The 17,308-nt window shown below is 39.9% G+C and overlaps 1 protein-coding gene across 5 annotated transcripts in view; it reads left to right on the top strand.

Annotated features, from left to right (window-relative positions):
- Positions 1-17,308, top strand: part of LOC136239732 (ankyrin repeat and IBR domain-containing protein 1-like) — a 26,491-nt gene extending 9,183 nt beyond the window's left edge. The window contains exons 2-23 of one of the 5 annotated variants that reach the window (XM_066030457.1): positions 173-229; positions 331-456; positions 508-558; positions 602-679; positions 727-850; positions 900-967; positions 6,780-6,859; positions 6,907-6,988; positions 7,034-7,096; positions 7,283-7,449; positions 9,482-9,561; positions 9,627-9,708; positions 9,752-9,800; positions 13,004-13,077; positions 13,129-13,189; positions 13,237-13,323; positions 13,376-13,439; positions 13,485-13,624; positions 14,503-14,657; positions 14,709-14,833; positions 14,979-15,473; positions 16,881-17,308. In XM_066030457.1, coding sequence (XP_065886529.1) covers positions 173-229; positions 331-456; positions 508-558; positions 602-679; positions 727-850; positions 900-967; positions 6,780-6,859; positions 6,907-6,988; positions 7,034-7,096; positions 7,283-7,449; positions 9,482-9,561; positions 9,627-9,708; positions 9,752-9,800; positions 13,004-13,077; positions 13,129-13,189; positions 13,237-13,323; positions 13,376-13,439; positions 13,485-13,624; positions 14,503-14,657; positions 14,709-14,833; positions 14,979-15,473; positions 16,881-17,230 — 2,658 coding nt within the window. In that variant the 3' untranslated portion in view covers positions 17,231-17,308. Of the gene's footprint in view, positions 1-172; positions 230-330; positions 457-507; positions 559-601; positions 680-726; positions 851-899; positions 968-6,779; positions 6,860-6,906; positions 6,989-7,033; positions 7,097-7,282; positions 7,450-9,481; positions 9,574-9,623; positions 9,709-9,751; positions 9,801-13,003; positions 13,078-13,128; positions 13,190-13,236; positions 13,324-13,375; positions 13,440-13,484; positions 13,625-14,502; positions 14,658-14,708; positions 14,834-14,978; positions 15,474-16,880 lie in introns of all 5 variants that reach the window. The other 4 variants (XM_066030456.1, XM_066030455.1, XM_066030454.1 and 1 more) reach the window with 4 other exon arrangements.

Raw genomic sequence — 17,308 nt, 5'->3', positions numbered from 1 at the left:
ATGAGGACCTGTAGTTGATCCTAGTGTTGTTTATATGATATTCATGTTGATCAAGTGAACTTCATGTTGATCCTCATATTGATCGTGTAAACCCTGTGTTGATCGTGTGATATTCATGTTGATCATGTGATGATCATGTGATGCTCATGTTGATCATGTGATCTACTTGCAGAAAGGAGACACACTGCTCCACAAAGCTGCAGCTGGTAACTTACTACGTTGTGTACAGGTTAGTATAGTGTAGTGTGTGGTGTATAATAGTAGTGGAGTATGTGTTCTTGTTGGTGTCTACTGTAGTGTAGTTATACGGTTGTGTTGCCATGACTACAGTATTTAACTGATAAAGGATGTCACTTATTTGCTCAAAATATTGAAAAATTGACGGCATGTGATCTGGCTGTTACTGGTCACCATAGCAATGTGGCTCAATACTTAGAGTCTAAGATGGTATTTGCGGTGAGAATTGCATATGTTTTTGCTGTGATGGGATTGGTTGTTTTGTTGTAGCCATTGGTAACTGAGCCTGGTGCTGATGAGCCATACTTTGCTGCTGAAGAGGTATGTTGCCATGGATACTGCTATTATAACATTATTCTAATAGGTACCCACTGGTTTAACAGTTCAAGATATTCAGTGCAAGAAGGATGGCTTATTGGTTGAAACTGCAGATTTGTTGGGGGTGTGGCTGATTATATCATGTGATATGATCACATGATCTCTTATTAGGTGTCACTATTTGATGCTGAGGTGTTACTGAGGAAATTTGATTGGTCAAAACAGTTGTTGTTAGATAAATGGATGGACGACATGATAGCAACGTGTGAAAGTGTTGGAGTACAGCCACCTCTAGGTAAGGCTTACTGGATCACATGATCACTGAATGGATCACATGATCTCAGGTCAAGGTGAACACAGAGATTTGGCGGTCAATTGTGTTCCTATTACCTTAGTGGGGGAATCTGTGGAGGTATGTTAACTCTCTGTGCATTAATTGTGTTAACTGTGTGTGTTAATTGTGTTAACTGACTGTGTGTTTGTGTTAACTCTGCAATATTTCTATTCCACCAATTTTCTTGAAAGACCAGAACATAGTGATTTCCCTTATAAGTGTCTTTATAAGAGAAATGGTCGCTGTACAGGGATTGGACAAAGGGGTGGTGTTCGAAGAACCTTCCCTCCCCTAGGGAAACCTCTAACCATACTAAATTGTTCATTCCATTCCACCATCACTTCTGTACCATTGTTTTGAATACCCTGTTCACACCCCTGTGTAGTCTCGTGCCCAGACCCCACCCACTGCGTTGAATAGGATCTGGTGACTTACGCTATGTTTTTGGGCCCGCCGCCATATTGTTTACGCATTTGTATCCATAGCTGTAGTCGGCCATTTTCCTAGTTCCAGCCTATCAAATCGCGTTGTACCTGAATCAAGGTGTCCGATTGGTCAGAAAAGAAAAATGGCGTAGGGCCCAAAACTCCTGCGAATGTCACCAGACCCTATTCAACACAGTGGGTGGGGTCTGGGCACGAGACTAGCCCCTGTGCTGTTCGGGGGCGTAGGAACCAGTCCGGCTGGTCCGGTTTTGGCCGGACCACTTTTCACTACTTTTTAAAAAATGCATTCATAATGTAGCTACCCAGCCCAGCAACAAGCGCATGCGCATGACTTAATAATGAACTTACTTAATAATTACACGTTTTTAGGTGTTAAAATGGCGACTCAATCTGCGACTTTGTCTACAGCTGTCAGTGAGCCTTTTAGAGCTTTGAACAAGCCTCATAAACCGAGAAGCTTTAACTATCCTACCAGAACGTTTGGTAATAAGAACCCAGTAAAATGAGCGTTTAGAGCTGCGTGGTTTGAAAGATGGAGCTGGCTGCATTACGATGAAGCTTCAGACCTGGCGTTTTGTTTCTTTTGTTTCTTATGTCGTAAAGCAAGATGTTGTTTCCCACTTCATGGATCTTTCTCCTCACCAACGTCAGATTTACAGTGAAGTACTTACTGTGCTGAATGTGTTATTGTATATATATGTATATTGTATATATATGTATACTATATGTATACTATATGTATACTATATGTATACCATATAGCTAGTACTTACTTTACTCTTATTATAGTGTGTAACTCCTTCACTTTTAAATTATTTGTTGTACAGTTACAGTATTATAAATTTTAATCCTACGTCTTCATATGCACTGTGCATGGTGTGCGATGCTATAACATGTGGTGAAATGTCATTAAAATTGCATATCTGAGCACCTTTTTTTCAAAAATTTCCTGGGGGGGGGGGGGGGGACATGCCCCAGGCCCCCCTAGAAGGCTCATGCTTCACATTTCGCTTAGTGTGCTTTGCACACTGCGTTCCCTAGCATCCACCCTGTCCCAGGTCCCTCACAGGCAGAACTGGACCAGTAGCAAAATAGCTTCCTTTGCCCCTGCTGTTCCTTGGTTAATTGTCTGTGGTACCATGACTGGCTTCATTTCTTTAGGGCTATAGGATACCATAACACAGCAGATGTGAGTTCTTGCAAACTTAATTTACGGGCTTGACAGTCATCTTTAGGAAATTATCCCTTTTTCTTAACTCACTTTAATTTGGGTCTCGCTCCTCAGACATATAACATGTCCTCTGCCATCAGTGATGTGGGAATGTCTGCTATCCATTGAGCTCACTTGCACTTTGGTGGCTTCTTCGGGTGGCACTGTTAGCTGTAGGGGATTATGAGTCCACTTGCTTGTCTGTTCTGTGTAGCTCCTTATTCAATCTTTATCCACCATCCAGCAGTTGTGGATTACCAAGAATATCTTTGACTGCAGTGTGGTTAATGTATACTGGACATTGCCCAGACAACTGCTAAGATCTCCAATTCATTTGTTCCGTAATTCCTTTCAGAGGGAACACTTGTCTGCTACCTTATGCATGGGGTGTATCTAGCCATTTTCTTGTAGTTGGGATAGTTTAGCACCCAATAATTCTTCAAGACATGTGTTTGTCTCTAACACAAAAGAGTCTCATGGAGGATGGATATGGCAGAACACTGTCAGCTCCTGTTTCAAGGTATAACATGACTTTAATATGCCATATATGGAGGGGCTGTGCTACACTTTAGCAAATTGTGGTATAGATTACCTGTAGAGTCCTAATAACTGTCCTACAGAATTCCTCGGAGAGAAATAACTCCTCTTGAACACACCAGTTTTGATAGGCCTCGAAGGCCACATTTAGGTCCATCCACCAAAAATGGCGTAATTGTGAGGTGTTTTGTGTGCCTTCTTCAAACAACTCTTACACAGCTTGGCCACTGCTACTATTTCTTAATCACTCCACCTCCCATAATTGTAATGTCTGCTCTGGTATCAATAACTCCATCTGCTCCCTCAGACCCTCTAAATCAAATGTGATGAAGCAGGAATAACTACCCTTATGTGTAATCCCTTTGACCATGTTAACAACATCTCAACCATCTGAGGAATACAGTACAACCCAAACTGGTGAGTTGCTATTTTCCTGATTGCCAGTACTGGCCTGTTTATGCTGTAACTTGTTGTCTTCTTCCCTTGCATACCTTCCTGTCCAGTGGATCTGATCCTTAGCCTCATGGCCCAGCTTGTTGCACACGTAACATCTTCGCATCTGTCCACAGAGAAGGGCCAGCGATGTTCTCATTGTGTACTGACTGGGAATCACTGTAGCTCAATGGCACTGTTGGCTCTGCTATTTCTTTATCCAGTTCTTCATCATGCTTTACGAGCTCCTTGCAGCTATTCTGCCAGATCCTGTTTTACAGATGCTCTATCTGTAATGCCACTATCTGCTCTTTTGCCTTCTGTAGTGCACCACAGAGTTCCTGGTCTGTGCTCCGCAATCTTTGATGTGTCTTACACAATTTTTGGTACGTCTTATCATGTAAAACCATCTCCCAAGATGGTTGAACACTACCTGACCATCACTCGGATACTCAATAGCTTCCTGTCTGTAGAGGACACTGTTGGTAGCCCCAAAGCTGTCCCCACATGCTTAATTGCAAAGTGGTGACATGCCGGATGTGTCTAATAATTGTCCCTCTTGGGATTCATCACATATCACATGGGTTCACCCATTTTCCACCATGACTGTGTCACATACACTTTACGGTATACTGGCTCATTATACAAAATGTTAACAGTTGTAATACGGTTATATACAATCACTGGACTGGACTAGTGGACTGGACTGGTGGACTCAGGTATTTTCCCTTTTTTAACCAAATATTTGGGCAACTGGTTGCAAGTATGTTAGTCTCATGTAGTTAGACCACTCCCCCACACATAAAGAAACCACAAAAGAAAGATGTGATCATGCCAGACTTGTCAGCATTGCCCAGCTTCAGCTATGTACAGAGGTTCTAATAGTTCTTGCATGTCAACAAATCTAAAACAGAAGTCACATGCGGTAATTATAGTTTAAAGTTCAAAATGAATCAATTTGATTGGTTGAAATCTTGTGCATGTGATTTCACTTGTTAGCTATTGCCGTCCTGCAAAAACTATAGAACCTTTTTATCAGCTATTGAATAGCAAGACAGTTAACTGTTGCCACTTAATTTAGCTGACTCCATGACTATAACTTGCATGGTTACTACAACACTACATACACATGTACTGTATGGTTTGTACTAGGGCTGGGCGGTTTCTCGGTATTATAGTAATACCGCGGTATTGCAATGAAACGATATCTGTATCGCGTAGATTTCGGTGAAACGATAATATCACGATATCGATATTATTACGATTTTTAGTGTTTGTGACAGCTTATTAAGCCCTTAAAGTTGTTATAATGCACCTCAAATAATCACGTGATACTACTGCAAACAAGGACCTAGTACTAGCTAGTCAATTTTTTTTTTACAAAGATCGAGATACTCTAATAGAACAGTCAGCTAGGATCGAGTTACCCTAATAAGCAGTCAGCTACTCTAATATAGCAGTCATCTTTATTAACCGCGATAAATAGTAATATCGTGATATATTTCTGCACGATATATCGTGAAGCGAAACTCCAATACCGCCCAGCCCTAGTTTGTACTTCATGATAAGACAAATGGTAGTTGTACAATAGAGATTATGCCAAGAGAGAGAATTGCACACAATTCTAAGATAACAGACAGTGCCAAGTAGACAGATTCACCTGCATATTTTACATTCAATGTAGCAATAGCTACGACCAGTTGCCCAAATATGTGCTAAAATGAAAAACAAACAAAAAAAAAACTGAGTCCAGTCCAGTCCACCAGTCCAGTCCACCAGTCCAGTCCACTAGTCCAGTCCACTAGTCCAGTCCAGTGATTGTATACAACAGTTGTAATACTACTGTACTACCCAACAACTGTACTGCTTTACCCTTATATGGTCATACTACTGTACTACCCAACAACTGTACTGCTTTACCCATATATGGTCATACTACTGTACTACCCAACAACTGTACTGCTTTACCCTTATATGGTCATACTACTGTACTACCCAACAACTGTACTGCTTTACCCATATATGGTCATACTACTGTACTACCCAACAACTGTACTGCTTTACCCATATATGGTCATACTACTGTACTACCCAACAACTGTACTGCTTTACCCTTATATGGTCATACTACTGTACTACCCAACAACTGTACTGCTTTACCCATATATGGTCATACTACTGTACTACCCAACAACTGTACTGCTTTACCCATATATGGTCATACTACTGTACTACCCAACAACTGTACTGCTTTACCCTTATATGGTCATACTACTGTACTACCCAACAACTGTACTGCTATCATCTTCATATGCAGAAACTGCAATCCTGCAAACTGTCTCTAGATTTGCTCTCAATGTCCTTCAAATCATGGAATACTCAACTTGTTGCTGATGTCTCCAAATGTTGACACACGTTGTGGTACATTGACTAAACCATTCCATTACATGATATTTCAACATATTCAAAAGTGCCTACCCTAATACTACAATCACCAAAATTACAATATCATAATACTGTTAGTCTGCCATAATTAAATGACAGTCAGACTGTATAGTGGGAAATTTTCGAGGGACGAAACTTTTGCAAAAACTATGCAAAATACGATTTTCACGTTTTTAAATTCACGAAAGTCTAGAAAGCAGGTAATAGCTATGAGTATAAACCAAAACACTTCATGATTATATCTTCACAAAGCTATGATCACTTGCGAAATTTGCGAAAGTTTCGTCCCTCGAAAATTTCCAGCTATACCCTAACTGCCTGGTGTAAATTTGTGGTTTCTAACAGTTTCATGAAGTGCTGTACATGATGCATTCTATGATCTTTTTAGGGTTAGGATTATGTTTTAGCTGTAAACTAAAAGATCTAGTCCAGAGTATTCAACATCCATGGAAATATAAAATAAATGCTTTTGTAATAATCAGCCTCAACTTTGTTTTCCATTACAGCTATTTTGTTAATGATTGTTACATTTTATGTCATTAGCGAACTCAATAATAATAGTTGAGCAGAAGTACTTTTAGCTGTAATGTTCACACTGCCAGTTATATAGCTCTCCTCAAGTTTTGTACTATAATAAAACCCGAAATTGCCTCCATATGAAAAGTTCAAGGGGCGTGTCTTTGGCACTGTTTGACACACTGGGAGGCTGAGTTAGCCTTACCACCATACACCATCGTGGTGGTGGTCATGTGATGTTTGTAAGGTGTGGATATCGAAAATAACATGTTATCATAGTCACTGCATACTACTGTTCTCCTAGTGTGAGATCTGTTACCAACAGATACAGGAAACAATTGCTATACCTTGTGAACATGTCTTCTGTCATGATTGCTGGAGAGGGTTAGTAGTCACCATGGTAACAACTAGTATGACATCGTCACCCCCAGGTACCTACATGTCAAAATAGAGGGAGGAGAGACCACATCAATGTTGTGTCCAGCCTATGGCTGTTATAAGTTCATCCCTGTGGTATGTTGTGTTGTTACTTGGGTGATCTTGTTACCATGACTACAGGATATAGTACACAAATTAGTGTCCAGTAAAATGGAAAAGAAATTCCTAACATTTGACCTCAAGGTGTGTCCATGTGTTTGTATGTCAATAGTTTTGTGTCAAGACCACTTTGTTCAAATTTGTATTTTGGTGGGAGGAAAAGTTAATGACCTAATACAATAATTTTCCCTTTCCCCCCACCCTACTTAAATACCAAATGGGAAGCGAGTTGCCAGGAATACTGTTACATTGTGTTGCTATGGTTACTAGGCATTTGTAGAGGGTAATCCCCGTATGAGGTGGTGCCCGTTGCCGGGTTGTGATCATGCTGTAGAGTTGCCAGTTGATGGTGAACAGTTTGAATCATTGTCACTATCGGTTACTGATGTTGACAAATGTCGTGATGTATGCTGTGGTAATGGACATTTCTTTTGTTGGTGAGTTAGTCTGTTCATGTGTATTCCCTTTGTTAGTGTGTCTGTCCAGTATATATCATGTTAGTGACTATCTTAGTATACGTACAGTATCCAGTATATATATGTAGCCTTCCAAGCCACTGAATGTACCCTAACACTAATGCTACCTTATTTGTGAAAATGTAATGCATTTTTTTCAAACTCTATAACACAATATATATCAAGACACACGGTAGTGTGTCGTGCGGCCCAAGAAGCCGGAGCGCTACACCGTGAGTATATTAACAGGAAGAAAGAAAACGCAATTTTTATATCTATGTAGCTCTGTGATCCTTAATCCGATTGGAACCAAATTTGCTACAGATGTACCAGCTAGTTGGGGGAGTCTACATGCCAAATTTGGAGAAAATCACTCCAGCCATTTCCGAGATACGAGCGAACAGTTTCGTTTTAATTTCTTCGTTTTTTCATCTTCATTTCGCATGCTTCACAAAATCCACCATAAAACACAAATGCGTGTTCGGATCGGGCTGAAATTTGACACACTTACAGGGCTCATTAAGGCAGATCTCAGTACCAAGTTTGGTAGGAATCCGATGAACATTCACGGGAGTTATGACCAATTATTTGGGTCAAAAGTCTGTCACGCCTACAGGGTAAACCCCTTGGAGGAATGAGTTGAAAATTGATATATGTAGATGGAGTAACCATCGTAGGAGTGCCTTTTTGTGGTTTGAAATGAATCATGGAGATATGACACAAAACCCAACCTGTGTCAAAATTACGCGATCGATTTTTATGAATAAAAAACTATTAGTTTTCACGTCTACCAGGCAAACCGCTTAGAGCAATGAGCTGAAAATCAGTGTGTAGCTGGAATAATCATCATAGAAAGTCCTTGGAGTAGTACAATTACAAACCACTGAGTTATGATTCGAAACGCAACTACGTGTAGCATATGCGAGATCGAGATACTCTAATAGAACAGTCACCCTAATAAAGCATTCAGCTACGTTTATAACTTACTCCATTATAGAATTATATGACATTGCAAGTTATTCTGTGGGGAATTCAGCTACAAAAAGTTGATCTGATAGACAATTCAGCTACAGGCAAGTCACCCTGTAGAGAGTTCATCTAGAAACAAATCACCCTGTAGAGAGATCAGCTAGAAGAAGTCACCTTGTAGAGAGTTCAGCTGCAAGCAAATCACCTGTAGAGAGATCAGCTACAAACAAATCACCCTGTGGAGAAATCAGCTAGAAGAAGTCATCTTGTAGAGAGTTCAGCTACAAAGAAACCACCATGTAGAGAGTTCAGCTGCAAGCAAATCACCTGTAGAGAGATCAGCTAGAAGAAGTCACCATGTAGAGAGTTCAGCTACAAACAAATCACCCTGTAGAGAAATCAGCTAGAAGAAGTCATCTTGTAGAGAGTTCAGTTACAAAGAAACCACCATGTAAAAAGTTCTGTAATAAATATAAAGTATTTAACATCTGCCCATCTTTTCTTTTTTCTGTGGTAAAAAAAAAAGATTGGTTAAAAAAACGACCATAGGCCGGCTTTGGGGTATACAAATACAAAAAGAAGTGAAATCTAATCCAAAACAGCCAAGCTGTAAAAAATGAGTGCGGCCCTCAGAAAGGCTATGGTGAAAAAAGATGTGAAATCCAAGGTGGCAGCCAAGAAATGGCTGTGATGGTAGGTTAATAGTAAAAATTTTAATAATGACAATTCAAGTGAATTTTGTGCCAAGGCCAAATTCACCTGAATTGTCGTTATTAAAATTTTTACCATTAACCTACCATCACAGCCATTTCTTGGCCGCCACCTTGGATTTCACATCTTTTTTCACCAAAGCCTTTTTGAGGGCCGCACTCTTTTTTTACAGCTTGGCTGTTTTGGATTAGATGTATACTATATTAGGAATCATGTGTAATTCAATCCCACAATACATTATATTAGGGGTCATGTACTATGTAATTCCACAATACATTGTATTAGGAGTAATGTACTATGCAGTGTAATTCAATCCCACAATACATATTATTAGGGGGTGTGGAGAGCAGCCTCATGAGCCATGCAGCTGTGACAAGTGGCTCCAGTGGCAACATAAAGTGAAGGAAGTGCTAGGTACCCATGAAGGTGGTTACTGACTGCCTGTTCTATTAGAGTATATCATGATGTAATTACAGCAGTAGACGGTCCCAAGGTCACTGGACAAGTTGCTCAAAACTGGGCGTGGCTGAGCACGCACAGCAAACCTTGTCCCAAGTGCAAGTCGGTTTATAACATGTAAAACTGATATCATGTGTTGTTGTAGGGCTCCTATACAGAAGAACGAAGGTTGTAATCACATGCAGTGTTTAAAGGTCAGTTATATTACACTTTAAGGACATCCTGGACAATGTTCTTAGAAAGGAGACCTGTCTAGGTCCCAACAAGTACTCTCTGTACGTCTTAGCTAAACACACCACTTTGCATAGGACTAAAATAAATTCACCCAAGGCATTTTTGTAGATGATTGCAGTGTAGTGTAACCTGAGTATAGACAGGCCACCTGATGAAATCGTAATCCACCCACAGCCTATTAAAACAAGAAGCCACTATCGGGATCCCTATCATGAACCACAGTAGTGGGTTCATAATAGGGGTCGCCCAGGTTTTTGCAAAAATCCTAATAGAACGCACACCTAAAAACCACCTTGAAAAGCATCCTTCAACTCAAAACAATCCTCTGGTGGTTATTTGCAATGAGTATAGGCCCACTAGTAAGTATCAAGTGAAAAGGAAACAGTATGTGTATTTCAGACAACACTGAAAATTCTAGCTTACATTAGGAGACTCTCAGTCTGTATGCACATTGCAATTTGATCAGTTTCATGTTTGTACTGAAACATTGACGGTGTCACTATGCAGAATGCAAAGTTACACTATTCACCAGTATTCATCATCCATTACTGGATTAATAAGAGGCACTTAAACTAGATGAATAAACAAGTTGATGTTGTGCTAATTCTACAAACTAGGTGCCCATGCAATTAACACTATCCTATCTATTCTAACTAAATTAATTGTATTAATTTAGTTTATACTCATGTTATAGATATTATTAATTCAGCTAGATAATTAAAAATTTGTAAATGCTGTAATTTAGCATATTTCGTGATTCATTAATTATTTTGTAATTTGATAATTACATTGCTATGCACTGCTAAGGAAGTGTAACTATAACAAACCACTTTAAACAGCAAATTATACACAGGAGTATCTTCTCAACTGTTTTATAGTGTGTCTGTCATACTTTCTCGAGGGGATTGTATAAAGAAAGCCTCAAGGCTGCCTTTCAGTTTTGCTTGCGTAAGTATGGGTAACACCCCCTTTTCAACTTGAAGGATAGTTACGCTACCTCTGGTAGCCAAAGAGGCCTTCAATGTTGTTTTAAAGTTGTTAAATGTCTATAAAACCAAAAGGGAATACCGTTCAAGAAGTATATGAAGAGTCGCCATACCCGTATTTCAGACCGCCAAGAGGAAACTACCTCAGAGCAAAGTTTATGTGTGTAGTAGTTTAATACAGACTTAATTTAGCTTTCAATTCTTACATGCTGACTGCTTTTTGCCATTTTTAAACGTTTTTGCTCACGTGTGTACGTATGGACAAGCAAACATAGGTAGGCACACACTACACACGCACACACACACACACACACACACACACACACACACACACACACTACACACACACACACACTACACACACACACCACACACACACACCACACACACACACTACACACACACACACACTACACACACACACTACACACACACACTACACACACACACTACACACACACACTACACACACACTGCACACGCACTACACACTGCACACACACGCACACACACACACACACACACACACACTACACATACACACACACTACACACACACACACACACACACACACACACACACACACACTACACACACACACACACACACACACACTACACACACACACACACACACACACTACACACACTACACACTACACACACACACACACTACACACACACACACACTACACACACACTACACACACACTACACACACACTACACACACACTACACACACACTACACACACACTACACACACACTACACACACACTACACACACACTACACACACACACACTACACACACACTACACACACACTACACACACACTACACACACACTACACACACACACACTACACACACACACACTACACACACACTACACACACACTACACACACACTACACACACACTACACACACACTACACACACACTACACACACACACACACACACACACACACACTACACACACTACACACACACACACACACTACACACACACTGCACACATGCACTACACGTACACTACACGCACACACACTACACACACACATACGTTTTTATGAAAACAATTTCAGTAAACCAGGGGTGTGCCCACCGCCTGCCTTTGGCTGACTGTGGGCATGTGCCTGGTTTAAAAAAAAAATTTTAAGAGGAAGAATAGGGATTGCTGAAAAAAGTCATGAAACAAGAAGGGATCGCTGGGATGGTAATGTAAACCACAAATCCCTATTTTGACTCGTCTCAAAATGACAGAGCATGTAACTAAGCATTTATGACAGAGAGTCAAAATAGGGATTTGTGGTTTACATTGCCATCCCAGCAATCCCTTCTTGTTTCATGGCTTTTTTCAGCCATCCCTATTCTTCCTCTTAAAATTTCAATTATTTATCTAGTAATATATGCAGTTTAGCTCATCTCTCTACATGTATGTCCTCTGCATAACAAACTTTGCATAAACCATGAAACTTTCTTTGTAAATAATACTCCTCTAATAGACATGTAGTTTTTGATGTAGTGTCATCACAGATTTGACCTTTGGTGACCTTTATCTTCATTTTAATAATTATATGTCTTAGGAGGCATTCCAAAACATGGTACCAAAGTAAAGGTCTTGTTGAAAACAACTTGGTTTTATTTGAAGTTAATAGTCATGTTACTCCATGACATATTACTCCATGACATGTTACTCCATGACATGTTACTCCATGACATGTTACTCCATGACATGTTACTCCATGACATATTACTCCATGACATGTTACTCCATGACATGTTACTCCATGACATGTTACTCCATGACATGTTACTCCATGACATGTTACTCCATGACATGTTACTCCATGACATGTTACTCCATGACATGTTACTCCATGACATGTTACTCCATGACATATTACTCCATGACATATTACTCCATGACATGTTACTCCATGACATGTTACTCCATGACATGTTACTCCATGACATGTTACTCCATGACATGTTACTCCATGACATGTTACTCCATGAATTTCCATTAATTTACCTGCTGCTGCCCACACAGCATTATCACACAGTCCTACCACAAAAGTCAAATCTGCAATGGCACTATTGTGCATGTCACGAAGAGTATGCTGCTAAACTAATAAGCTACATTGTTGTTGTTCCACCACATATTATAGTGTAGACATGATTTCTGTTGGATGTGCATGGACCCTTGGGATAAACACAGTTCAGCTACTGGTGGATATTTTGAGTGAGATGAATTAGTGACATTACTTGTTGTTAGTATATTACAAATAACTAGTTGTAATCGATATGAACAAAGGATAAGAACTGATACAATGTTCAGGGATAAGGCTAAAGAGGTATTGTGTACGTGTGTGGTGGTCACTATGGCAACCTGTTCATTCAGGCTCGTGAACAAGCAACTGTTACTCGAGAAAAGGAAAAATTTCAATTTTATTATAAACATTATATGAATCACTATAGCAACCTTGAGGTACTGTGTGTGTGGCATCATTTAGAGCTAGTTGTCATGGTGATGTTGACAGATTGAAAAGAAGTACACTCATATGGCAGATCATAAGAGAATGCAATGGGCCGGTATGATACCAGGTGTGTCCATCTGTATGTTAGTAACGTTGATACACGGAATACAAGCAGGTTGTGTGACTGATGCTCAGTTTGTACAAGATGCCATATTGGAGTTACGACGATCTAGACATGCTCTAATGAGCTCGTATGCTTATGGTTACTATATTGAACGCCACATGGAGCGAGAATTGTTTGAAGAGCTACAGGTAAGACATTTTGCTGTGTCAGCTCCTGCTAAGAAGGTCCCAGTAATGTGAACATAGTACTACAAGGTGTAACTTGTGCTTGTTTTCTTATATAATGCACACTTACACTGCTGCAGAGTAAATGCTGTAATCTGATTGGCTTATTTGAGTAGTTCCATAGAGTTCAAGACGTGTTGTCTTGGTTCGTTTTACAGTTAATAATGCAAGCATTGTGGTGAGGCAATATGTGACCCTTTGAGTAAAACCCGACTAGTTTGCATAATTCTGTTTTTGAGAAAAATCATATTGAAATACATTGGGTAAAAAACGCGTACTACAATAATAACTTTATGCTCCTTTTAATTGCTTCAGTAAACAGTGAAACAAAGCTCGAATCAAGATAACTAAGTGACCAACGATTCGCCTGTTAATGGTAAGTAAGAATATCTTTGTTTTGTTTCAGTGCTATGAAGCAAATGTGAGTTATGGGCGTTTGTTTATGTTACGGTAAAATATTACGTAAACGTTGCTGTTTCCAAGTTTAAACAGCTTTTTTGCTTAAATGCAGTGGGTGTGTAGGGCAAAACCGTACCTTGCTGAATGCCCTAGTGTGATGACAATAGTCCTAGTCCCATCTCCATAGCTTGTTTTCTTCCTGAGTTATGATTGATTAAGCGAGTGCCTGTAATTTTCCCCCATACAGTAACTGTACAAATCAATTGTTTTGCACTTGCTGCTGTCTATCACAAAAGCTCCACGACTATTCACCAAATAAAGCTAAAACTTTGACAGCCCATCAGTTTTTCCCTCTGTATAACAAAGAAATAATAAAAAGAAGTTTGATAAAATACAAACTAGTCAGGTTTTCGCTCGGGGGGTCACATATTTTTGTTTGTCAGAGCGGTGTGGAGACAGCTACTGAGCTATTAGCTGAAGTGATAGCTCGACCACATTTGAGAACCCCTCGGGCTGAAATCATCCAGATTACAAAAGATGCACACGAGTATCGTCTGAAATTCTTAAAGCGTTTAAGACAAGGTCTTGTTTCAGACAGGTGATGTGTTGCTATAGTGACAATGATATCATATGGTGTTATGTTGTGTAGTAGCCATATTGTTCCTGTAAATACCACAAGTAGTAATGATGATGATCTTGAAGAAGCCCTCAGGATATCTCAACAAGCTTTTGATGATGCTCAACATGGCCGTAACCCCAGAGTGGACACTGAAGGTATTATATTGTATGGTGAAACTCGTCCGTACTGGTTGCCCACAAAATTTTATGACCTCAGTAACCAGATAATGTTTGTACACAAATGACACAAGTTGACCTGACCCTATATTACCCCATAATGGATTATGTTGTTCCTTTACAGCTTCTGCTCTGAGGAGACTGTTGACACGGCTACAAGCTTTAGCCTCAGGGCATGATCTGGACTTATCATCATCATCTTCAGCTAGTGATAACTCATTTAATAGTCTTCTGGTGCCTGCCCCGGTCACCCCATCAAGAGTGCTTCCTCGACCAGTGACCCCTCGTCCGATATCACCACATCAACAATGTTCTCCTGGTAACAGGGTGGTGTTTCCCCCTGCTTATCACTGTGGTGATGAGGATGATGATGATGATGAGTGGCTACATCCAATAGTTGGACGTCATCGTCGTAGGTCATGGCTGAGAAGGAACTCTCCCCCGGTACCTACAATCAGTCCCCCTGCTACATCTACTACCAGTCAAGTAGCAGACCCAACTGAGGATGATGACGAGTTTTATGAGCAGATACAACAAGCTCTAGCCCTCTCCATGACTGATCATCAACAAGTTGAGCTGCCTCAACCAGAGGATAATGGCCACAGTGATAATTATGATGGTGGGTGTTAACTGGAGCAATACTATGTACATGTTGAGCTGAGCCCTCAATAACATTTAATAACTCAAGGATGAAATTACGAAATTTGTAATACTGTTTGACCCACTAGAAATCTTTTTATCTAAATAACAGATGATTTATCACCAATCAAACTTTTCACCATGTGGGAAGCCACAAAGTACATAGTCTGTTCTTTCTATGATGAAGCCAAACCACAAGTCAACCTAACTGTCACCACTAATCATATTGTTGGCTAAAATGTTATGGAAAACCCACTTTTCTTATTAGTATTTTCAGAGCTCAACTCAACTTGTAACTTACTATAGGGTGGGCCTCTTGCTACAGTAGATAGGAGAGGAAGTTAGTTACAATAATGTAACCAAACACAATTTTGATCCAGAAGTGTATTGTACAGTATAGTAGTATTTTATAGTAGGGACCATGGAAGTTTATACCTTATCAGCTTCTAAAAGGTTGCTAGGAAATATTTATTATAAAATAGTGGAACTTTTTTATGGCTTACTGATGCCTTCAGACCAGCATGATTATAGCTAAGATCAATCTTTAGCCTGACAGGTGCCTACTGCAGTACTTACAATGTTTTCTTTTTGCTGACAATGCAATTTATTTTTGGTAGCATACCATGGCTTTCTGTGTGTATGTCATGCCAGTAATCCTCTGTAATCTCAGCACCACATCTCTAACACTTGACGTAAGCAGTTCTCTCCCTATGTAACAGGCAGAACAACATGTACAACTAATGTGGGAATGCTGTGGCTGTGACAGCTTTATTAGAGAAGTGCTTATCTTGAGTGAGCATGGCTGCAGCTTATTGCAGTTAGATCATTAAGGTGCATGGTGAGGGACACAGTTGCCGTGCTGTGGTTGTGTAAGGGTGTGTCAGCTTTTTATGTTCATTTAAGGGTGTGGTTGCAATAGGATTTTTTTTCATCCCTGCAAAACAGGTGCAACTAACAGGTATTCCTCTTGCATGGGGTTTGGCATGTAAACATACTCCTGGAATTATTGATATTTCTAACGATGGTTTTATATGGCAGTAGTTTGGAGGGTGTTGTTAATTTTAGGGGAGAACCCTATTAAACTGTTCTACCAGTTTTACCTTCATATTGACTGCTCTTAGTCGTGCCAGTGCAGATGCTGAGATGTTGTTCAACCACATTGTTTTATTAATATAGGAGCATGTATTTGTAGCCTTACTGGGGTGTTACAACTAATTTGAGGTCACTACAATAATATATTTTATTTATTTTTCAACCCACTGGAGGAGGAAACAACAACATAAGATAATTATTGATACTGGGGTTGGCTCAGATCATGGAATGTCTGACAAACTTCCTGATATACATTGGTTGATTGTATATGTTATGTTAGACTGTCATCTTTTAGAGGAAAGATTTCAAGCTGAACTACAATTAGCTATTGACATGTCTCGTGCAGAACAAGAACCATTACAAGAACAAACTACTAGATCTGGAGAAGAGTTCAGTCTCATCCCAGCAGCTGGTCTCATCCCAGCAGCTGGTCTCATCCCAGCAGAGAGCTCCTTAACAAATGAAAAAACTGAAGTACTACAACTTGCTACCATGGAAACTGATACCATGGCAACCGCAAGTGTAACTAATGGACACCCACGTGGTAACTATGGCAACACGCAAATAGTGAACAACAGGCCAACTTTTAATGAAGATTATCTTGAACTAATGGGGGAACATAGAAAGTCACCTATATTTGTATGATTTGTATAATTGCTATTGTATACATTCCCACACGGGAATTAAATTCACGTGATTTTATTAAAAGTGCTGCTCACGCGA

This window comes from Dysidea avara, chromosome 12 (genome assembly GCF_963678975.1).
Source record: "Dysidea avara chromosome 12, odDysAvar1.4, whole genome shotgun sequence".
NCBI lineage: Eukaryota > Metazoa > Porifera > Demospongiae > Dictyoceratida > Dysideidae > Dysidea > Dysidea avara.
The sequence above is the reverse complement of the archived record's forward strand: the minus strand, read 5'-3'. Positions and strand labels throughout refer to the sequence as shown.